Raw genomic sequence first — 17105 nt, 5'->3', positions numbered from 1 at the left:
TAATGCCAGAAAGAGAAGTCATTGGGGAGTAAACACAAACAAAGACTGCCCAGGGGGACTTCCCTGGTGGTCCAGTGGTTAAGACTCCGTGCTCCCGATGTAAGGGGCCTGGGTTCAATCAGGGAACTATGATCCCACATACCACGCCCCGCAGCTACTGAGCCCACGCGCTCTAGAGCCCACGCGCTGCAACGAGAGAGAGCCACGCGACACAACTAGCGAAGCCCGCGTGCCACAACAAAGACCCAGCTCAGCCAAAATAAAATTAATTCATTGATTAGTTAATTCAAAAAAAAAAAAAAAAAGACGGCCCAGTCCCCAACCAGGGTCTCAGGGACAAGCCCATGCAGAATCAGGACTAACAAGGTCTACCATCGGTGCTGTGGATACGGGCCTCCTTGGAGAAGTTAGAGATGGCTGTGGGGATGATGAATTAGAGTTGGCGGAGGCCCGAGGAGGAGGTTAATTAGAGAGGCTTTGTCACCATCTGGGCAGGAGATAATGGGTCTGAACCGGGAGGAGGGCAGGAGAGGACCAATCCCCGTGACTCGGGGACTTCACAACCCAGTGACAGAGAAAGAACTGGATTAGGAAGAGAGAAAAGATTAATTGAGAGTGAGTCCAGTCTGGAGCCAGAGCAGGAAATGACCAGTCAGTGGCTGAAGGCAGTGGTGAGAGCACCAGGGAAGGGGTGAACTGGGGAGAAGGGACCAGGGAGTAGGCCACAGGGAGATAGGAGCTGAGACCCGCAGGGCTGACACACCTGGAGCAGAAGTGGCGCACAGGTGGCGTGAATCTGGCCTGCAGGATGGGTTACATATGGCTTTGTTTTTTTGTTTTTTTTTTTAATTCTTGAGCTAGTTGTCAAGATGTTGCCCAAACTCCAGATTTCCAGCTTCTCCTGTAACGTGGAAGATCTGGGGAGACAGGCGGCATTCCTGCAGAGCACAGATGTGTGCTTGCCGGTGCCCCCAGGCCCCGCCTGGCAGTTGTACTAGGCCCTGCCAGATCCCTGCAGGCATCAGGTCTGTCTTCAGGAAGAAGAGACCAGGTCCTAAGTCAGAAAGTGGTGAAGATGGAGGAGCTGACAGGAAAGCAGGAAAGGGGCCAGGCACTGCACAGAGGCCGACCGCCGACCTCCGCTGTCCTGGTCCTGCGCCCACTGCCTTTGAGCTGGGCCGTCTCAAGTTAGGCACATCCCCACTTGGGGTCTCAGTGTACTGATCTGTAAACAAGGAGGGTGAAGCCCTTGATCTCTCGTGGTCCATCCTCATGTCCATCAGGCTCCTGCAGGCTGCCCAGGGCCAATCCCTTTGGCCAGGCTTTGAAAGGAAGCCTAGAAAACCTGAACACTTCCAACAAAGATCAGGCCAGGCAGCGAGAAATCCCAAACAGAGCCAAAGAGGCCAGGGATGACCCGCCAGGGGCACAGACAACTCAGGGAACAGGAGCCACCTTCCATATTCTGAGGGGCTCTCGGGAGAAAGCAGGGTTATTAGCCCGGTTTAGGGTGGGAGATGAGTGACCAAGCGGCAGCAGTTACAGAAATTCCAGATGAAAATAATGGTCAGCTTTGAACAATCAGAGCTGTATTGCAATATAATATCCTTACAAGATAATGAGCCCCCCGTCACTGGACGTAACCAAGCTCAGGCTGGGTGACTAGTTTTAGGGGCACAAGGGATTCACATAGTGGCTAATTTGACCTTTTTATTTCAAGCCCTAAGGTTCAAGGACTCCAGAGATCTGGGGATCTCTCCTGAAGGCTCCCCTCTCCCTTTTCCAGCACCCCCAAGGAAAGGCGCTGGGCATTAGGCTCTAGACTCTTCCAGAGGGAAGGCCGAGGTGGTCTGGAAAAAGCATAGAACGTCTACTTCCTTGCTCCCCTTGCCCTTCACCAGGACCACAGGCCCCAGCAACCCCTGCCACACAGCCCCCATCCCAGCACAGCCTCACCCAGCACCCCCTCAGAGGCAGGGGGAGCAGCTAGCTCCTGAGCGGGGCTCCCAGCACAAGCCAGAGAGGCCATCTACATCCCCTCCTGACACCTCCATCCCCACTCCCTGCTCCCAGCCCCAGAGGAACCAGCAGGAGGAAGGCAATAGAAGCAAGCACTCCCCCAACTCCAGACCCCTCTGAGTATTTCCCGGGCACCTGTCCATCAGGAGCCTCTCCAAGAGGATGCAGGGGTCCTGACACACCCACAGGGTCCACAGTGTGTGGACCGGAAGCACAAGGCATGCACAGCGTGGGGAGTCAAAGCCTCTCGCCAAAGCCCAGTGGGAGCAATTCTCCCCTAGCCTTGGCGAAATCCAGCTCCCGGTGAGCCAGGCAGAGCCCTCTGGCCTCCTCCTCACAGGACCCTGAGACTTCCCAACCAGGACAGGCCAGCAGGCCTCTGAAGAAGTTCAAGGGCACGGCCAGAGCCCTGAGCGTCCACAAGGACTTTCAGGGAGCTGCAGTGAGGGGGGGCCCCCAGGAGAGTTGGACCTGGGCTGGCAGGCCACAGGCCGCCCCATCTGCATCCTGCTCCCCCGCATCCCTGGCCTTGTCGCCATTAGCCCTGTCCCACGGGATCAACAAGCACCATTCGGCTCACCAGCCATGAGGACAAACCCCCACGGGGCCCCAGGAATAAGCAGAGCCCCTCCTGCCCACCATCCCGCACCCACCTCAGAAGAGCCCCAATGCCCAGTACCTACTGGCCAGAGCTGCCAGCCAGCTCCCTGCTGCCCATCATCAGATACCCACCAGACCTGGTCGAGACCCAGGGAGCTGCTTGTCCATCAAGAAATCAGAACAGGGACTCACCAGGGCTTCCTGGGCATGACGGGGACCGGCCGGTATGATGCCAGGAGCACACAAATCCCTGGGGTTTGCTGCCTGGCAAATGGCACCTTTAGGTGCTTCTCCCAGCGCCTGGCAATGAAATCAGGCCACAGCCCAAACGCCGGCTAAGCGCCCGCCTGCCTTGCTCCCCCCCTAGCCACTCACGCCCCACGACTCCAGATCCCAGAACAGGCATGTTCGTGGTTACCATAGGAACTCGCTAAAGCCAAAAAAGACACCACACAGTCACCCACATGGGCCCTCAAAGCTCATGTCCACCTGCACGGGCAAGCTTGCACACACGCCGACACACACCTACACGCGCCAGCACTGTTCTCAGGCTCAGGGACCGTCCTAAACAATCAATGAACCAGGGCTGATACTTTAGCCAGAAACAGGGATGTGCCCCTCAGCCCCAGCTGGAACGTGTCTGCAAGTGGGTTCCCTGCACATCTCGCGTGGCCAGCTGTCGGTTACAAGAGCAGTGGCACCAGCTAGGGCTCACCTGGTGCTCACCTGCCAAGGCATACCTGGAGCTGGGGGGAGGGGGGTGCAGAGCCCCCGGGACCACCACCAGCTCTGCCCGCAAGGCCAGGGAGAGGGCACTGCCCAGCCTGCTTCCCCGGCGGCCGACCACCCCCTTCACCCCTCAGGATGCTGCTTCTCTCCTCTGTACCCTTCTATGGGAGGGTGGGGGGGCAGGTATAAAGGTCAGGACCTAAGCCAGCCACTTGGGAGGGGAGAGGGGAAATGAGGAGCAGAGACTGTAATTCAGAGCCTTACTCCCTCCCTCTACCCCCAAGCTGCCCAAACTCCCCGTCTCCGTACACGGGACCAACATCCACTCAAAGGCTCACCCAGAGGGGTTCCCTGGTGGCACAGTGGTTGACAGTCTGCCTGCCAATGCAGGGGACACAGGTTCGAGCCCTGGTCTGGGAAGATCCCACATGCTGCGGAGCAACTAGGCCCCGTGAGCCACAACTACTGAGCCTGAACGTCTGGACCCTGTGCTCCGCAACAAGAGAGGCCACGATAGTGAGAGGCCTGCGCACCGCGATGAAGAGTGGCCCCCGCTTGCCGCAACTGGAGAAAGCCCTCGCACAGAAACGAAGACCCAACACAGCCAAAATTTAAAAAAATAATTAAAAAAAAAAAAAAAAGGCTCACCCAGAAACTTGAGTCTTCACCCTTCCCCTTCCCCTTGCTCCCACCTCCTACATCCAAACCAGCTCCAGGCTGGGGAGTCCGCCTCCTCAAGAGCTCTCCAGTCTGTCCACTCTCCCCACCCCCACTGGCCCTGCTCTGGCCTCAAGCCTCTCCAACGAGTCAGCAGATGGCAGCCAGCGGGGCGTTCAGACTCAAATCTGGCCACGTTACTCCCCTGCTTTAAAGCCTTTCCGTGGCTCCCGGCCACACAGAGGGGCAAGCCCAGCCCTCCACACAGCCCTCCCGCGCCCCTGGACGAGGCCCAGCCTGACCCCGCAGTCACACCCAGTGATCTGTCTGGTGTCATAACCGCACCCAGGTCCCTCCCAGCCCGCGCCATTCACACCTCACTGCCCATGCGCTGTTGCTGCTGCCCCGGGTGCCTCTCTCCTCTCCGGGCTGGGCTTGCTCACCTTTGGAGATGGCTGAGGCATCACCAAGTCTCCAGGAAGCCCTCCTCCGTCCTCTCTGAGGACATCTCTGTTAGCACTTGTCACATTCCATTGCAGCTGTCTGTCTATCTGTCTCCCTATGGGACTATAAGCTTTCATGAGCAGAGACTGTGTCTTTTTTTTTTTTTTACTTTGTTGCCGCGCGCGGGCTCTCTAGTTGCGGCGAGCGGGGGCTACTCTTCACTGCGGTGCGCAGGCTTCTCATTGCGGTGGCTTCTCTTGCTGCGGAGCACGGGCTCTAGGCGTGCGGGCTTCAGTAGTTGTGGCTCGCGGGCTCTAGAGCACAGGCTTCAGTAGTTGTGGCGCACGGGCTTAGTTGCTCCGCAGCATGTTGGATCTTCCCAGACCAGGGATTGAACCCGCGTCCCCTGCCTTGGCAGGTGGATTCTTAACCACTGCGCCACCAGGGAAGTCCCGAGACTGTGTCTTTTTCACCTTTGCTTCCCCACCAGCCCCAGCGCCTAGCACTGGGCTTCGAATGCAGGTGCCCAGTAAACGTGAGCTTAACTGATTCCGCCTTCTAACCCCACAGAACATCAAGTTCCCCCTGCCTCTGGCAACCCCAGCAAATTCAGCAGACACCCTAGATATGTAGGAGATGAGCTGACTCAGATGGGGCAGCCGCAGAAGGTTCTAAAACACCTTTGTGCCTCAAAGAGTCTTGTATCTGCAGTAAGCAAAGACCTGGTGGTCAAAGATGGGAGAAGTAAATTGGCGATCGTGACCTTCAACCGATGCATGAAAAAAAGCCATTACAGGGACTTCCCCGGTGGTCCAGGGGTTAAGACTCTGTGCTTCCAATGCCGGGGTTGCGGGTTTGATCCCTGGTCTAAGATCCCACGTGCTGCCATGCAGCCAAAAAAAAAAAAGGCCGTTACATCAGAATCAAGGGGTGGACCGTGGAGGGACGGGCTTTCCGGTAGGGCTGGAAAGCTGAGGCACAGACTTGATGCACAGCTGCCTGGGCCCTGACTCTGCTCTCCCCGCACCCCCCAAGAATGTAGCCTTGCTAACAACACCAAGAGAACCTGGAGAGGCAGATGTCTGTACAGGGAATCGCCCAGATTTTGTACGTAATCCTCATAGGATGGGGACTGAAGCCCTGAGTTTAAAAGGGCTGTGACACAGCCAGAAGCTGAGCTTTCTAGATGTGGCAAGCCCCCATCCTGCATGGACAATGGCTCCAGCAGCTGGCATCAGGGACCCCAGGGCCAAAGGGAAGTTACTCTGAGACACAGCGTCTGCTGCTGCCCTATGTGCTCTCCTCCCTTCTAAGATTTTAAATCTTAGCTGGTGAAATCTGAAACCTAGAGTACAGATGGCTGTGTGGTGTCTTCTGACCAAACCACAGGACAGCTGAAATGCTGCCCCAGCCAGGCTGCTGGGAAGACAGCTCCTCCAGGCCCTCTCCCTCCTTCTCCTGAGGAAGAAATAAGACGGCACAGTGACCTCTGGGCGCTCTTATGCACTTTCTCTCTATTTAGAGATGCCCACTTCTAGTGACCAAGAGCAGGGACCATCAATTAAAAAGTTGGATTCTTTTCCCTGCAGGGCAATGGGTTCTAAGTTCCCGGTCATCAGGAATGTGTATGATGCCCTACCCCAGCGGTAGAGACAAGCTGCACTGAATCACCTCCACGCTCACGCCGTCCCACGATGGCCAGTGCCTGTGTATCACAGTCATCTCAGATGGCTGGAACATGGCTTACCAGCCCATGCAGCAGACACACACACACACACACACACACACACCTCTTTCTTTAGCAAAGAAGCAGGAGTCTCTGAGAGGGAGGGCAAGGGGCAGCAAAAAGAAGAGTGGAGGAAAGTACCAGAGGCTCCCAGTTCAGGTCGTCCTCTCTGGATGCTGCTTCAGGGACCTCCATGAGCAAACACATGGTCCTGCCAACCTAGGTTCCCCCTGTGGGAATCCAGTCAGACTATGGTTCAACCACTGCAATACAGACCGTATCCCAAGCTGGCCTGGGAGCAGGCTGGTGAAGCGGCGCTCCCCACCTGCTGTCCCTGCCTCTTTCTCTCCAGCCCTCCATCTCATGTGATGGGCTAACCATGATGACCCAGAATTAATTCATCCAGCAAATATAGACTGAGAACCTGCTATATGCCAAGCATGGTGTAAGGCTCTGGGGAGCCAGAGATGAAGTATGCAGAACCTCTGCTCTCAAAGACACTCATTCATTCGTGCATGCATTTGCGTAGTCAACAGCGAGCACCTACCATCATCAAGGTCCTGAGAGAAATGCAAAAGGACAAAAGGCATGAAGGTGAACTCCCAGAACGTCAAAGCTAGAAGAGAGCAGATTGGGCACCAGTCCAACCCTCCCACTTTACAGATGGGCAAACTGAGGTTTGGAGAGGTTAACAATTTGTTAGTCTCCGCCTCCCAATTTTTTCTCCTGTATGTGCTGCCACCACCCCCCTATCCAGTGTTCTTGTGTGGTTCCAGGCCCCCAGCACCCCTTGCCTCTGAGGGTCTTCATCATCAGGTACCCCAGACCCCTCTCAACCTGGGCCTCCAGCAGGGAGCTGGGCCCTCCCATCCACAGTGTTGTGGAGGCAGGGGTGCATTCTGGGGCCAAAGCACCAGACTCTCTATCTAAATCGGGAAAAGAGTGGGGAAGTAGGGCGGAGAGAGGTGCTGAGAACTATTTAGCTCCAGCCTGGACTGAACCAGCCATGAAGTACAGACCTGGATTCAAATCCCAGCTGCATGACCTACTCCCTGATGACCTTGACTAAGTTTCCTAACCTCCCAAGCCTCCCTTTCTCTTCTGTAAAATGCAGACAGTAGTGGTAGCTGCTTCCCAAGATGGTTGTGAAACCGCAGGGAAACTCTGTGATGAAAAGTGAGCACATAGTAAGTGCTCAATAATGGTGGTGCCAGAACCCCCATCTTCAGAGCTGCATAGCTCAGGGACACTTCCAGGAGTTGTATGGCTGACTGTCTTCGTGTCAAGGACACCAGGTAACTGGGGAAGAAGCTGAGGCAATCGGGAGCATGGGCTGCAGGCCAGGGGTATCTGGTGCTCAGTGGAGAAGCCAATGGGCTGCATTAGTACAGAAATATGTCTCACCCAGCAGAAGCCGAAGGAAGGCAGCAACTGGGTACCTGGAAGAGCCCTAGCACATGCAGTTGGCTGCCTAAGGACCTGTCAGTAAGCAGAGCCACATCCTGGGTACCCAGGCAGAATTTCTTCTTAGGTATTAGTGGGGAGGAGAATGAGGGAGCAGCTACTGATCTTCCTTTTAGTCCTAAGAGTCATGGGGGTGATGGGATAAAACCTCCTATGGTATCTGCCCAGCCCTCAACTCATCCTTCTTCTCTGAGAACTAACCCCTCCCACAGAGAGAGCTGGCTGCAGCAGACATATTTTACCCATAAACCCCATCTCTCCAGCTAAACTGATTGGACCATGTTGGGCCAATCAGATTCCCTCTTTTTTTTTACAGTTTTATTGAGATGTAGTTTATTTACTGTAGAATTCACCATTTCTAGGCCTATCATTCAATGGTTTTCAGTATCTTCACAAGGTTGTACAACCATTACCACGAACTAGTCCCAGAACATTTTCATCACCCCAAAAAGAAGACTGTATCTTTGCATTTGGATTATTTCCATTTGGGGCTATTATTAATAATGTTGCTATGAACATTCACATACAAGTTTCTCTATGGACATATGTTTTCATTGCTCTTGGATGTATACTTAAGAATGGAATTGCCGGTCACACAGTCACTCTACGTTTAACCCTTTTACATTCCCACCAGCAGCGTGTAAGGCTTCCAATTTCTCTACATCCTCACCTACACTTGTTATTATCTGTCTTTTTGATTGTAGTCATTCTAGTGGGTGTGAAGTAGTATCTCACGGTGGCTTTGATGTGCAAGTCCCTGATGGCTAATGACGTTGAACATCTTTTCGTGTGCTCATTGGCCATTTATATAACTTCTTTGGAAAAATGTTTATTCAGAGTCTTTGCCCATTTTTAAATTATTTTTGTCTTTGTATTATTGAGTTGTTAGAGTTCTTTATATAGTTTAGATATGAGTCCCTTATCAGATATGTGATTTAAAAATATTTTCTCCCATTCTGGGCATCGTTTTTTTACTTTCCTCATGGTGTCCTTTGTAACACAAAAGTTTTTAATTTTGAAGAAGTTCAATTAATCAGTTTGTTGTTCTTGTTGTTTTTGTTGCTTGTGCTTTGGGTGTCATACCTAAGAAACCATTGCCTTATCCAAGGCCGCAGAGATTTTCATCAGGTTTTCTTCTAAGAGTTTGATACTTTGGGCTCTTACATTTAGGTCTTTGATCCATTTTGAGTTATTAATTTTTGTATACGGTGTGAGACAGGGATTCAATTTCATCCTTTGCATGTGGATATCAGTTGTCCCAGCACCATTTGTTGAAAGACTATTTTTCTCCATGGAATTGTCATGACATATTGTACTTGTTGAAAATCAATTGACCACAAATGTGAGGGTTTATTTCTGGACTCTGAATTCTATTCCATTGATCTGTGTGTCTATCTCTATGCCCTTACCAAACTCTCTTGATTACTGTCACTTGGTAGTAAATTTGAACTCACGAAGTACAGTCCTCCAACTTTGTTCTTCTTTTTCAAGATTATCCTTGAACTTCCATAAGAATTTTAGGATCAGTTTATCAATCTTCGCAAGGAAGGCAGCTGGGGTTTTGATGGGGATGCATTTCCAGTTCCTGTTCAATGCCCCCTGAGCTCTAGCTCCACCTCCTCCCCTTGGGTTCCCTGAGGCACCTGGGATTTTTTTCCATAAACTCCATCTTTTGCTTAACCAGATTACACTGGGTTTTTGTTTCTTGCAATCAAAAGAATCTTAACCAAGTGCAAGTAGGAACACAGTCCTACACACTGTCCCAAACAACCCTCTCAACACCACCTCCCCAAGGCCTAAGACCTCAGACGGTCCCCCACATACCCAGAGAGCCCACTGGGGTCCCAATCTCAACACTGGCCCATGCCCCCAGCCCTTCACTCCACCTTGTAACTAGTTCCTTTGCAGGTTACATGTATCATCTTTACTAGTTAAAATAAAAACAAACAGGCCCCCAATAAACGCTTGTGAAATTGAACTAGATGTCCCAAGACGGTACCAAAAAAACCCACTCCTACCACTCTACACCCCTTAGTAACTCAGCTTCCTACCTAGCAACTCATGCAATACGCAGATAGGAAGCTCTAGGAAGGCCAGACATCGCTGTGCCCACTGGACAAAGGATACGGAAACTGAAGTCCAGAGAAGTTAAGTGTCTTGCCCAAGAGTGACTTGCCCTAAACGCTGGACTGCCCTCATGCACACCCCACGCCAATCAGCACAGGCACCGACAGGCCCATCGTCCCGCCCCATCTTTAAGAGCTACTTTCGAAGCTACCTCCTCCTGGCAGTCTTCCAAGATTGCTCCCACTACATCCCTGGCATCAACTCTACAGAGAGACTGAAAGCTCTCAGAGGGCAGGGACAGTTTTCCATCCATCCCTGCCCTGCTAACTGCCCACCCTCACCCTTCTGAGCAAAACAAACCTGAGTGGGAAGCTTCCTTGTTTTGACCCCCCCCCTTAGATGCCAACTCGCGAGACTGGCTGTGCTCTGCCCAGGGAAGTGTACCCAGGGGATGCACAGTCAGTGCTGGCAACCAAATGGCATGGCAGAGAGAAGCCAGCCTGGAAAACCTTTCAGCTGAGATGGAGGAGTTACAAGCAGCTGGGGCTGCCTCCAAAGGAGGACACTTAGTAGAGGAATTTTTCATGCTTGAGCCAATTCACGTGTTGCAGGATAATATTTTGAGCTAGTGACCAATGCTGTTTTTCCCTCCTAAAATTTCTCTACTTTTTAACTCACTTAATTGGAGAAGGTGGTTGGTCAGTACTCATTGCCCGAGGGAGGGATGCAGATGGGAACCGACTTTTGTGAAGTCTCAAGGGGGAAAGAGGATCCAGGTGCAGGCAAAATGGTTTGGCCAGAAACACAGAGGGAAAAGAACGAAGGTGATGAGAGAGGCGCAGTCAGAGGTTCTAGGACAAAGGGGTGTCTGCTCAGGGCTCCCCAGACAGACGAGCAGACACGTGGTAAACCGAGGCAGACAATCAATCCCCAGACCCTGAATCTGGTGCTGGAATTCTCAGAGAGCCTCAGGGCCGGGCTGATCAGGACGACAGATATCTGGTAATAGATGACTCGATGACCAACTGACCACCCACAAACACACACACACTGGGGTGTTTCGCCAGGTCCTAGAACTGTGTGGCACAATTTTCCAGGTAGGTGGGAATGTCAGAAAGACAGCCTGGGACTTCCCTGGCAGTCCAGTGCTTAAGACTCCACACTTCCACTGCAGGGGGGCATGGGTTCAATCCCTGGTTGGGGAAGTCTGCATGCTGTGCTGTGCGGCAAAAAAAATGGCCTCTTGGGACTGGGGCTACAAATATTATATATAAAAATAAAATGGTTACGAGTGATGGAAAATTAAAATATAAAAATTAAAGTGATGGAAAATACAATTATCTTTCTTATACCCTTGAGTTGTGGCCTGAAAGTTTCACTGCTATACACATTTCCACCACACGGGTCCCCCTGCTTGCTTCCCAGCATCTGCCTTTTCCCGGATACTTCGGGAATCAAGAGCCCAGTCCAGCCTCCTCCAAGTCCACAAGCCCCTGGACTGAGACAGAGAATCTGACAAAAGCAACAGTCCCGCTCACGTTTTCCACAACCAGGAGGGAAATGAGGGCCCCAGAAGAGCTCCATCCGCCATCACCTCTGACCTTTACGTAACAGGAAGTGGCTACTTACTTGACCTTCAGGCTTGCCAGCATGGTCTTGTCGATCCTGCCAAGAGAAAAGCAAGGGCTTCCGTCAGTGCCAGGGCTGAAGGCTCCCACCTAGCACCTGCAGGGGACAGGTCCCGGGGCCAGCCCAGACCACCAGCCCCGCAGGGCCGTGGACAATGTGGCTTCAGGAGGAAGGAAGTTCTCCTCCAGCCCAGAAAGGGAGGACTTGGGAGCTCTGGGAGGGCCGGAGCCACTCATAACCCAGGGAGATGGGTCCTGTTATTCTCCCTATTTTAGAGATGAGGAAACAGGCTCGGGAGGATACAGTCACTGGCCCGGTCTGGATCCCAGAATCTGACTCCAGACCCAGGGATCTAAAGCACTTTATATGCCATCTCTGCTTTCGTTACCCAAGCTCCAGAAGAGGACTCTGCAACCCAGCCTCATGGGTCACAGCGGCTGGACAATCAATGCATGGATATTTCCTGGGATTCTGCTTTACAAAGATGCCGCAACCTCCAGCACCAGGGACCCTCCTGCTCTGGGAGCTGCCAGTTCCTCTAAGGAGGCATAAGCCACTCCTGAGACAGAACCTGACAGCAGGCGCCAGGGTGCACAGGAGGTGGGGTCTGTCGGGCACAGGAGCTCAGAGCCCGGAAGATCACGTTTGCGGCAGACTGTCCCGGCAGCCAGCAACTCCACCCCAGCCTGCGCCTACCCTTGCTGGAAGACAAGGCAGGGCTGCTAGGCTTCTATTTTTACCCTCTGCATATGCCAGCCCTTATGGCTGGTAGAAGAGGCCCCTTCCTCTCTCCAGAGACAGAAAGGTAGGCGAGATTCCCACTCTCTGTCTCCTCTTGTTTAGGGGTCACAAATACCAGAGTCACATCACCATCAGTGTCACCACTGCGCCATGTCATCATTGTCATAATGCCACCAAAATCACCACCACCTCCAGGAGGCTTGAAACCCTGGGAAGTTCTTATAGCCACCTCTGCCCAGCAGCTCAGCTCTGCCATGAGCTCCCCATACACGCAACGACTGGGGCCCCAGGGAGGAGGGGAGCTGTGTCAGGGGCCACACGGTGAGGACGCAGAGCTGCCCCAGCAATCACGAGTCAGCACCAAGCCCCTGAGCTGGGGGGTGGGATCCTTCCACCCTGAGTCAACTCCCAGCACCTTCCGATCTCAGTTCCCAACAGCAAAATAAGCCACACCCGCGGTTCCTGGCCCAGGTCCCCCCTCCCAGCTTCTTCCCCACGGGCCCCCTGGGCCCCTTCCTTGGTGCTTCCACGAGGCCCCCAGGGGTTTCACTGGGTTCCTAACCCCCTCTGGTATGGAGAGCCTCGTCCTCTCCCATTCAACTCACTGAATGGGAGTAAGGTGGACCCAGGAGCAGATCCCTGCACTCTGCTACAACATCTGTTACCCAGAGCAACCCAACTGGAACCTCTATCAATAAGCCCTTACATTTTATATTTTCCCAAGGAACCTTTTTTAATTCTTACAACATCCCTTTGTTGTGGGTAAGGCAGAAATTCCCCATTTACACATGGAGAAACTGAGACCTGGAGAGAGGAAGTGTCCCATCTGGGCTCCTCAAAGAGCAGAAGAGGAGCGGCGCCTTAACCCAGGTCTCCCAGCATGCCCTCTCACCCTACCACCCGCCACCCGCCACCCACCAACTCTCTGGGTCACACCCTGGGCCACAGCAGCCCCGGTCCCGGGACCCACGTCCACACCTACTCAGTCAACCGGGCTCCCACGGGGGTGTGGCCTTGGAGGGCAGGGTCTATGGCTCGGCAGGGCTGAGATGGGGAGATAGGGCAGCCCTGTGACACTGAGCTTTCCCCTTTCAGGAAACCAAGGTCCCCAGGTGCTTCTGGGTGCCATCTCTGTCCTCCCTCCCCTGCCGCATCCCATTCACTCTCATCACCTTGTCCACCAGTGCTACTGGACGTCCACCCTGGCATCCAACAGAGCTCTGAAAATACCACTCCCAAGACTCTTTTCACTGTCTGGAGTGGACCAGGGCTCCAGGAATCTGTAATTTAGCCCTCAAACAACTGCAAGATCCCTTCCCTGCTGAAAGCCATCCCCGCACAATAGCCACCCTAACCCTCCAGCCCCACCAGGAAGCTCTGCCATCCCATGTCTTGCAGCCCCTGTGCTCCCTTCCACTCTCCTTCACCGCTTACGCCCCCCACTACTGGCCACCCAGCTTCCACACCAGGACAGCCCTGGCCACCCTCCCCCCCTCAGCAGTGGGAACCTCTTCTTTGACGACGCTCCAAAGCTAGAAGCTGAAAGGAAACTGATAATGAAAACCACTAGACCCCGTTCCCCAGCTGAGGAGAAGCTGCCGGCAGCTGGTAACCAGAGACAAGTCTTTGACCTCAGTTTCCTCACTTTATGGCCCCGTAGGGAGGAAAGAGCCTCTCCTTTGTCCCAGACAGAAACTTAGCAGCAAAAGGTGGCCCAGAGGGTCAGGCGAGAGGCTGGAGCACAGCCCCAGCTGCTCAGACTGGCTGTAGGGGGAGGGCGGGGAGGGGCCCCTGGCGACAGGCCTGCCCGGTCCTCTCACTGCTCACCCCTGAAGCGAGCAGACAGCCCAAAGGCCGAGCAGGCCACACACTCTCCCGGCCACGAAGTCACAGAGACGACCCAGACAGAAGCATAACACACACGCACAGACAAGAGCGCACACAGGTACAGAAGCTCCGAGGCGCACACCGGCATCCGCTCAGAAGCGCAGAGTGCACACGTGGCCACGCGTCGGCACACCCACCCAGCCAGGCGCACACCTCACAGCCGGCCGCACAGACGTGCACACCTGAACACACAGTCCCAGATGCACACGTGTTCACAGTCATCACAGATGCACATACACGTTTATGGAAACACATGACACAGAGGCCCACGTTCACCAGAGTCACACTCACACTGGCTCCAGCTCCGACCTCTGAATTCCCTAGAAGACTGTACCCAAGGGACAGTGAGGAGAAGCCTGGTGCCCCTCCCACAGGATCTTCCATCTCCATCCGCCCAAGCATCTGAAAGTCCCCCGCACTGCTCCCTACAGACCAGGTCACAGCCACAGGCTCAACCGGGCCTCACGGCCAGATTCGCTCCCACCCCTTCACCCGCCCTCCCATCTGTTACCCACCATCCGAAGCCCCCAAAGGAGACGCTGCGCTTCCTGCCAAACATGGCTGTGACGGAGGGGCCCCTGGTCCAGCGATGCCCCCGAGGCTGTTGGCAAGACTGCTGCGGCCTCGGAGCAGCGGGGTCGACAGCCACCGGCAAAGGGCGGGGTGCCCGGTGTGGCACCTCCCCCAATGCCTGCCCCCCAGCCCGGCTTCCTGTGGGTGAGGCCGCGGGGTGGGAGGGGTGTCCTGCCCCCCAGGACGCACCAAGACAGGCAGGGGAGGTCGCAGAGGGCAGCTTCCCCACACCCGGATGAACCGCAGCTCCGGAAGGGGCTCGGCCGGCAGATTGCACCACAGCCCGGGTTGGCAGCTCTGCCCCACACAGCCCAGGCTGCCCGGAACCCAAGGAGGCCCGAGGATTACCATGACTGTGCCTGGGAGGGGGAGAGAGACCTGGCTGGAAGGCTCAGGGAGCCCTGCCGACGCGGGCCCACACTGACTCCCTGGGGCTGCCGGAGGCGGGACCTTGGCCTTTCTGCCTCCGCCGTACCAGATAAACCTGCCCCACATGCACACGCGTGTAGACACAAGTATACGTGCACCCACGTGGGCCCAGGGGCGCACACACGTGCACACATATATGCACAGGACCCACGGGTCCACCTAGGCGCATGCGTGCTCACGTACGTCAGCAGACGCCGGCACACACGTGCACGCAGGTACTGCACACTCACCTGCAGGTGCGTGCAGACGTTTACAGACACCTGCACATCCATCTCATGCACATACAGCTCCCCAAACACACACACGCTCACACACACATCAACGTACGTGCACACACCTAGGCGCATGCTCAGATCGCACACACGCCTACAAGGCGCCCTCACGTACACAGGCACAGGCACAGATCTGTACCGCTCAGATGCCCTTGAGCGTCTAGACAGAGGTCAGCAGTGCTGAGCTCCTGCCGGCAGTGGCAGAGGTGGCAGGTGGCACCGAAGTGCACGTCTTTGCCTTTCCCACTGGACCCACAGGCTAGTCCTAATCTCTGTCTGCACCAGTGCTGCCATGCCTGGTACATGGTAGGTGCTCACTAATGAGAGCCCCGTCGAAGAGTGCGGCACATACATACAGCAGCCTAGGGTAGAGGGTCACGGGCAGGGTGCCAGGTTCCCGCCCCTACCAAGCAGTGGAGAAGCTTCCACCACTGGCCTTTCCCACTGGCCCACCTTCCCCGGAGCTGGGAGTCAGATCCGCGCTGTGATGCCAGAGGGCCACCCCCAGGCTGTGGACAAAGGGCACAGGCATTTTTATTTTCTTGACTCCTCCGCTGCAGGGGACACGAGGGGCCTCAGGCCCTATGGGGGCAGCACAGGGTCCTGACCGAGTTCAGGGCTAGGGGTGGCAAGTGTGGGGTCCTGTGCCCCCCTGGCTGCCCAGCAGGAGCCTGGTGGTCCTTGGTTCAGGTTGCACCCTCCACCCTCACCTTCATCAGAAAAGGAAGGATCGAGTGGTTCACTCCCTAGGGTTGCATAGACCACCGGCTTCCCGCTGGACGTCCACTCCACACCCAGATCTGTCACCCCTACTGCACCCACCCCACACTCAGGAGATGCTCAGCAGGTACCACGGACCCCCTGGTCCTGCCTGTTCTGCATCCTTTTGGCCTTCCTCTGAGCAAGACAGCTCTGCGCTCCATCTGCTCCCGGGGGGGACACCTGGCCAGGCCTGGCCAGCCAGGGCTTCACCCTCCTGGCTGCAGTGACTGGTTTGGGAGTGGGCAGGAGATCTAATCGGACCCAGTGGGACTCACTCCCACAATGCTTCCCCCCTCTCCTCCCCAGGGTTGCTGAACCACGGGATGGACCACCAGGGTAAGCCAGAAACGGCCCACAGCCTCAGCCCAGGCGTCGCGTGGGTTACTAATAACTAATAACCCACATTCCTTTTGCAAAGCGCTTACTTTTTTTATCAATTAGAGGGAGTTCCTCGTGAGCCCATCATTGGAGCACATCATCTGACATGCTTCCATGTGGGAGAGAGAGGAGGGGTTGCCGTCACAGTAAGCTTGGGCACTTCCGGCCTTCCGTCTTATCTATGCTTATCTGTACACACATGTGACCATGTGTGCTTGCTGTCCACCAACATATTCCAGGGGAAGACACAGCTGAGAGATGCTCTGATTCAGGCCCTCATAGTCTGCAAAGACACCCAGATAAAACCCAGGTAGGAGGCCACCCGGGCCAAATGTTCGCAGACCCAGAGGAGACACAGGCCCAAGCCCAAGCATCTGAAGGTCCGAAGGGCAGCCCAAGGACCAGGCAGGGAGGAGCATTTCAAGACCAGGCTGGATTCTCCCACCTTGCACGGCAGCCACAAAAGACACCAAGTCATGGGATGCAGACACCTGACCAAGGAGCGGCAAGGGCCTGGCTGCCTCAGCAGGAAGGGCACAGAACTCACAGCCTGGACTTGAACTTGAGAGTCCAGAAGGGCCGGGGCCGTCTTCGCCCCCCAGAGTAAGGGCCCAGAGCAAGAGAAGGGAAGTTCCCAGGTAGCTTTCAATTTTACCGCATAAGCTCAGGAGGGAGGCGAGAATCATTCTAGAGCCTCATCCACTCTCCCCTCCTCAGTGCTGAGGCTC

At 54.9% G+C, this 17105-nt stretch overlaps 1 protein-coding gene across 1 annotated transcript in view; it reads right to left on the bottom strand.

Moving 5' to 3' along the window:
• RAP1GAP2 (RAP1 GTPase activating protein 2) overlaps nt 1-17105 on the bottom strand; it is a gene marked incomplete at both ends in the record, with an annotated part of 210207 nt that overhangs the window by 163853 nt on the left and 29249 nt on the right. The window contains one exon of the mRNA XM_082861620.1: nt 11336-11371. Within this exon, the coding sequence (XP_082717746.1) occupies nt 11336-11371 (36 nt within the window). The remainder of the gene's footprint in view (nt 1-11335; nt 11372-17105) is intronic.

Source organism: Leucopleurus acutus, assembly GCF_964270905.1.
Source record: "Leucopleurus acutus genome assembly, chromosome: 19".
NCBI lineage: Eukaryota > Metazoa > Chordata > Mammalia > Artiodactyla > Delphinidae > Leucopleurus > Leucopleurus acutus.
The sequence above is the reverse complement of the archived record's forward strand: the minus strand, read 5'-3'. Positions and strand labels throughout refer to the sequence as shown.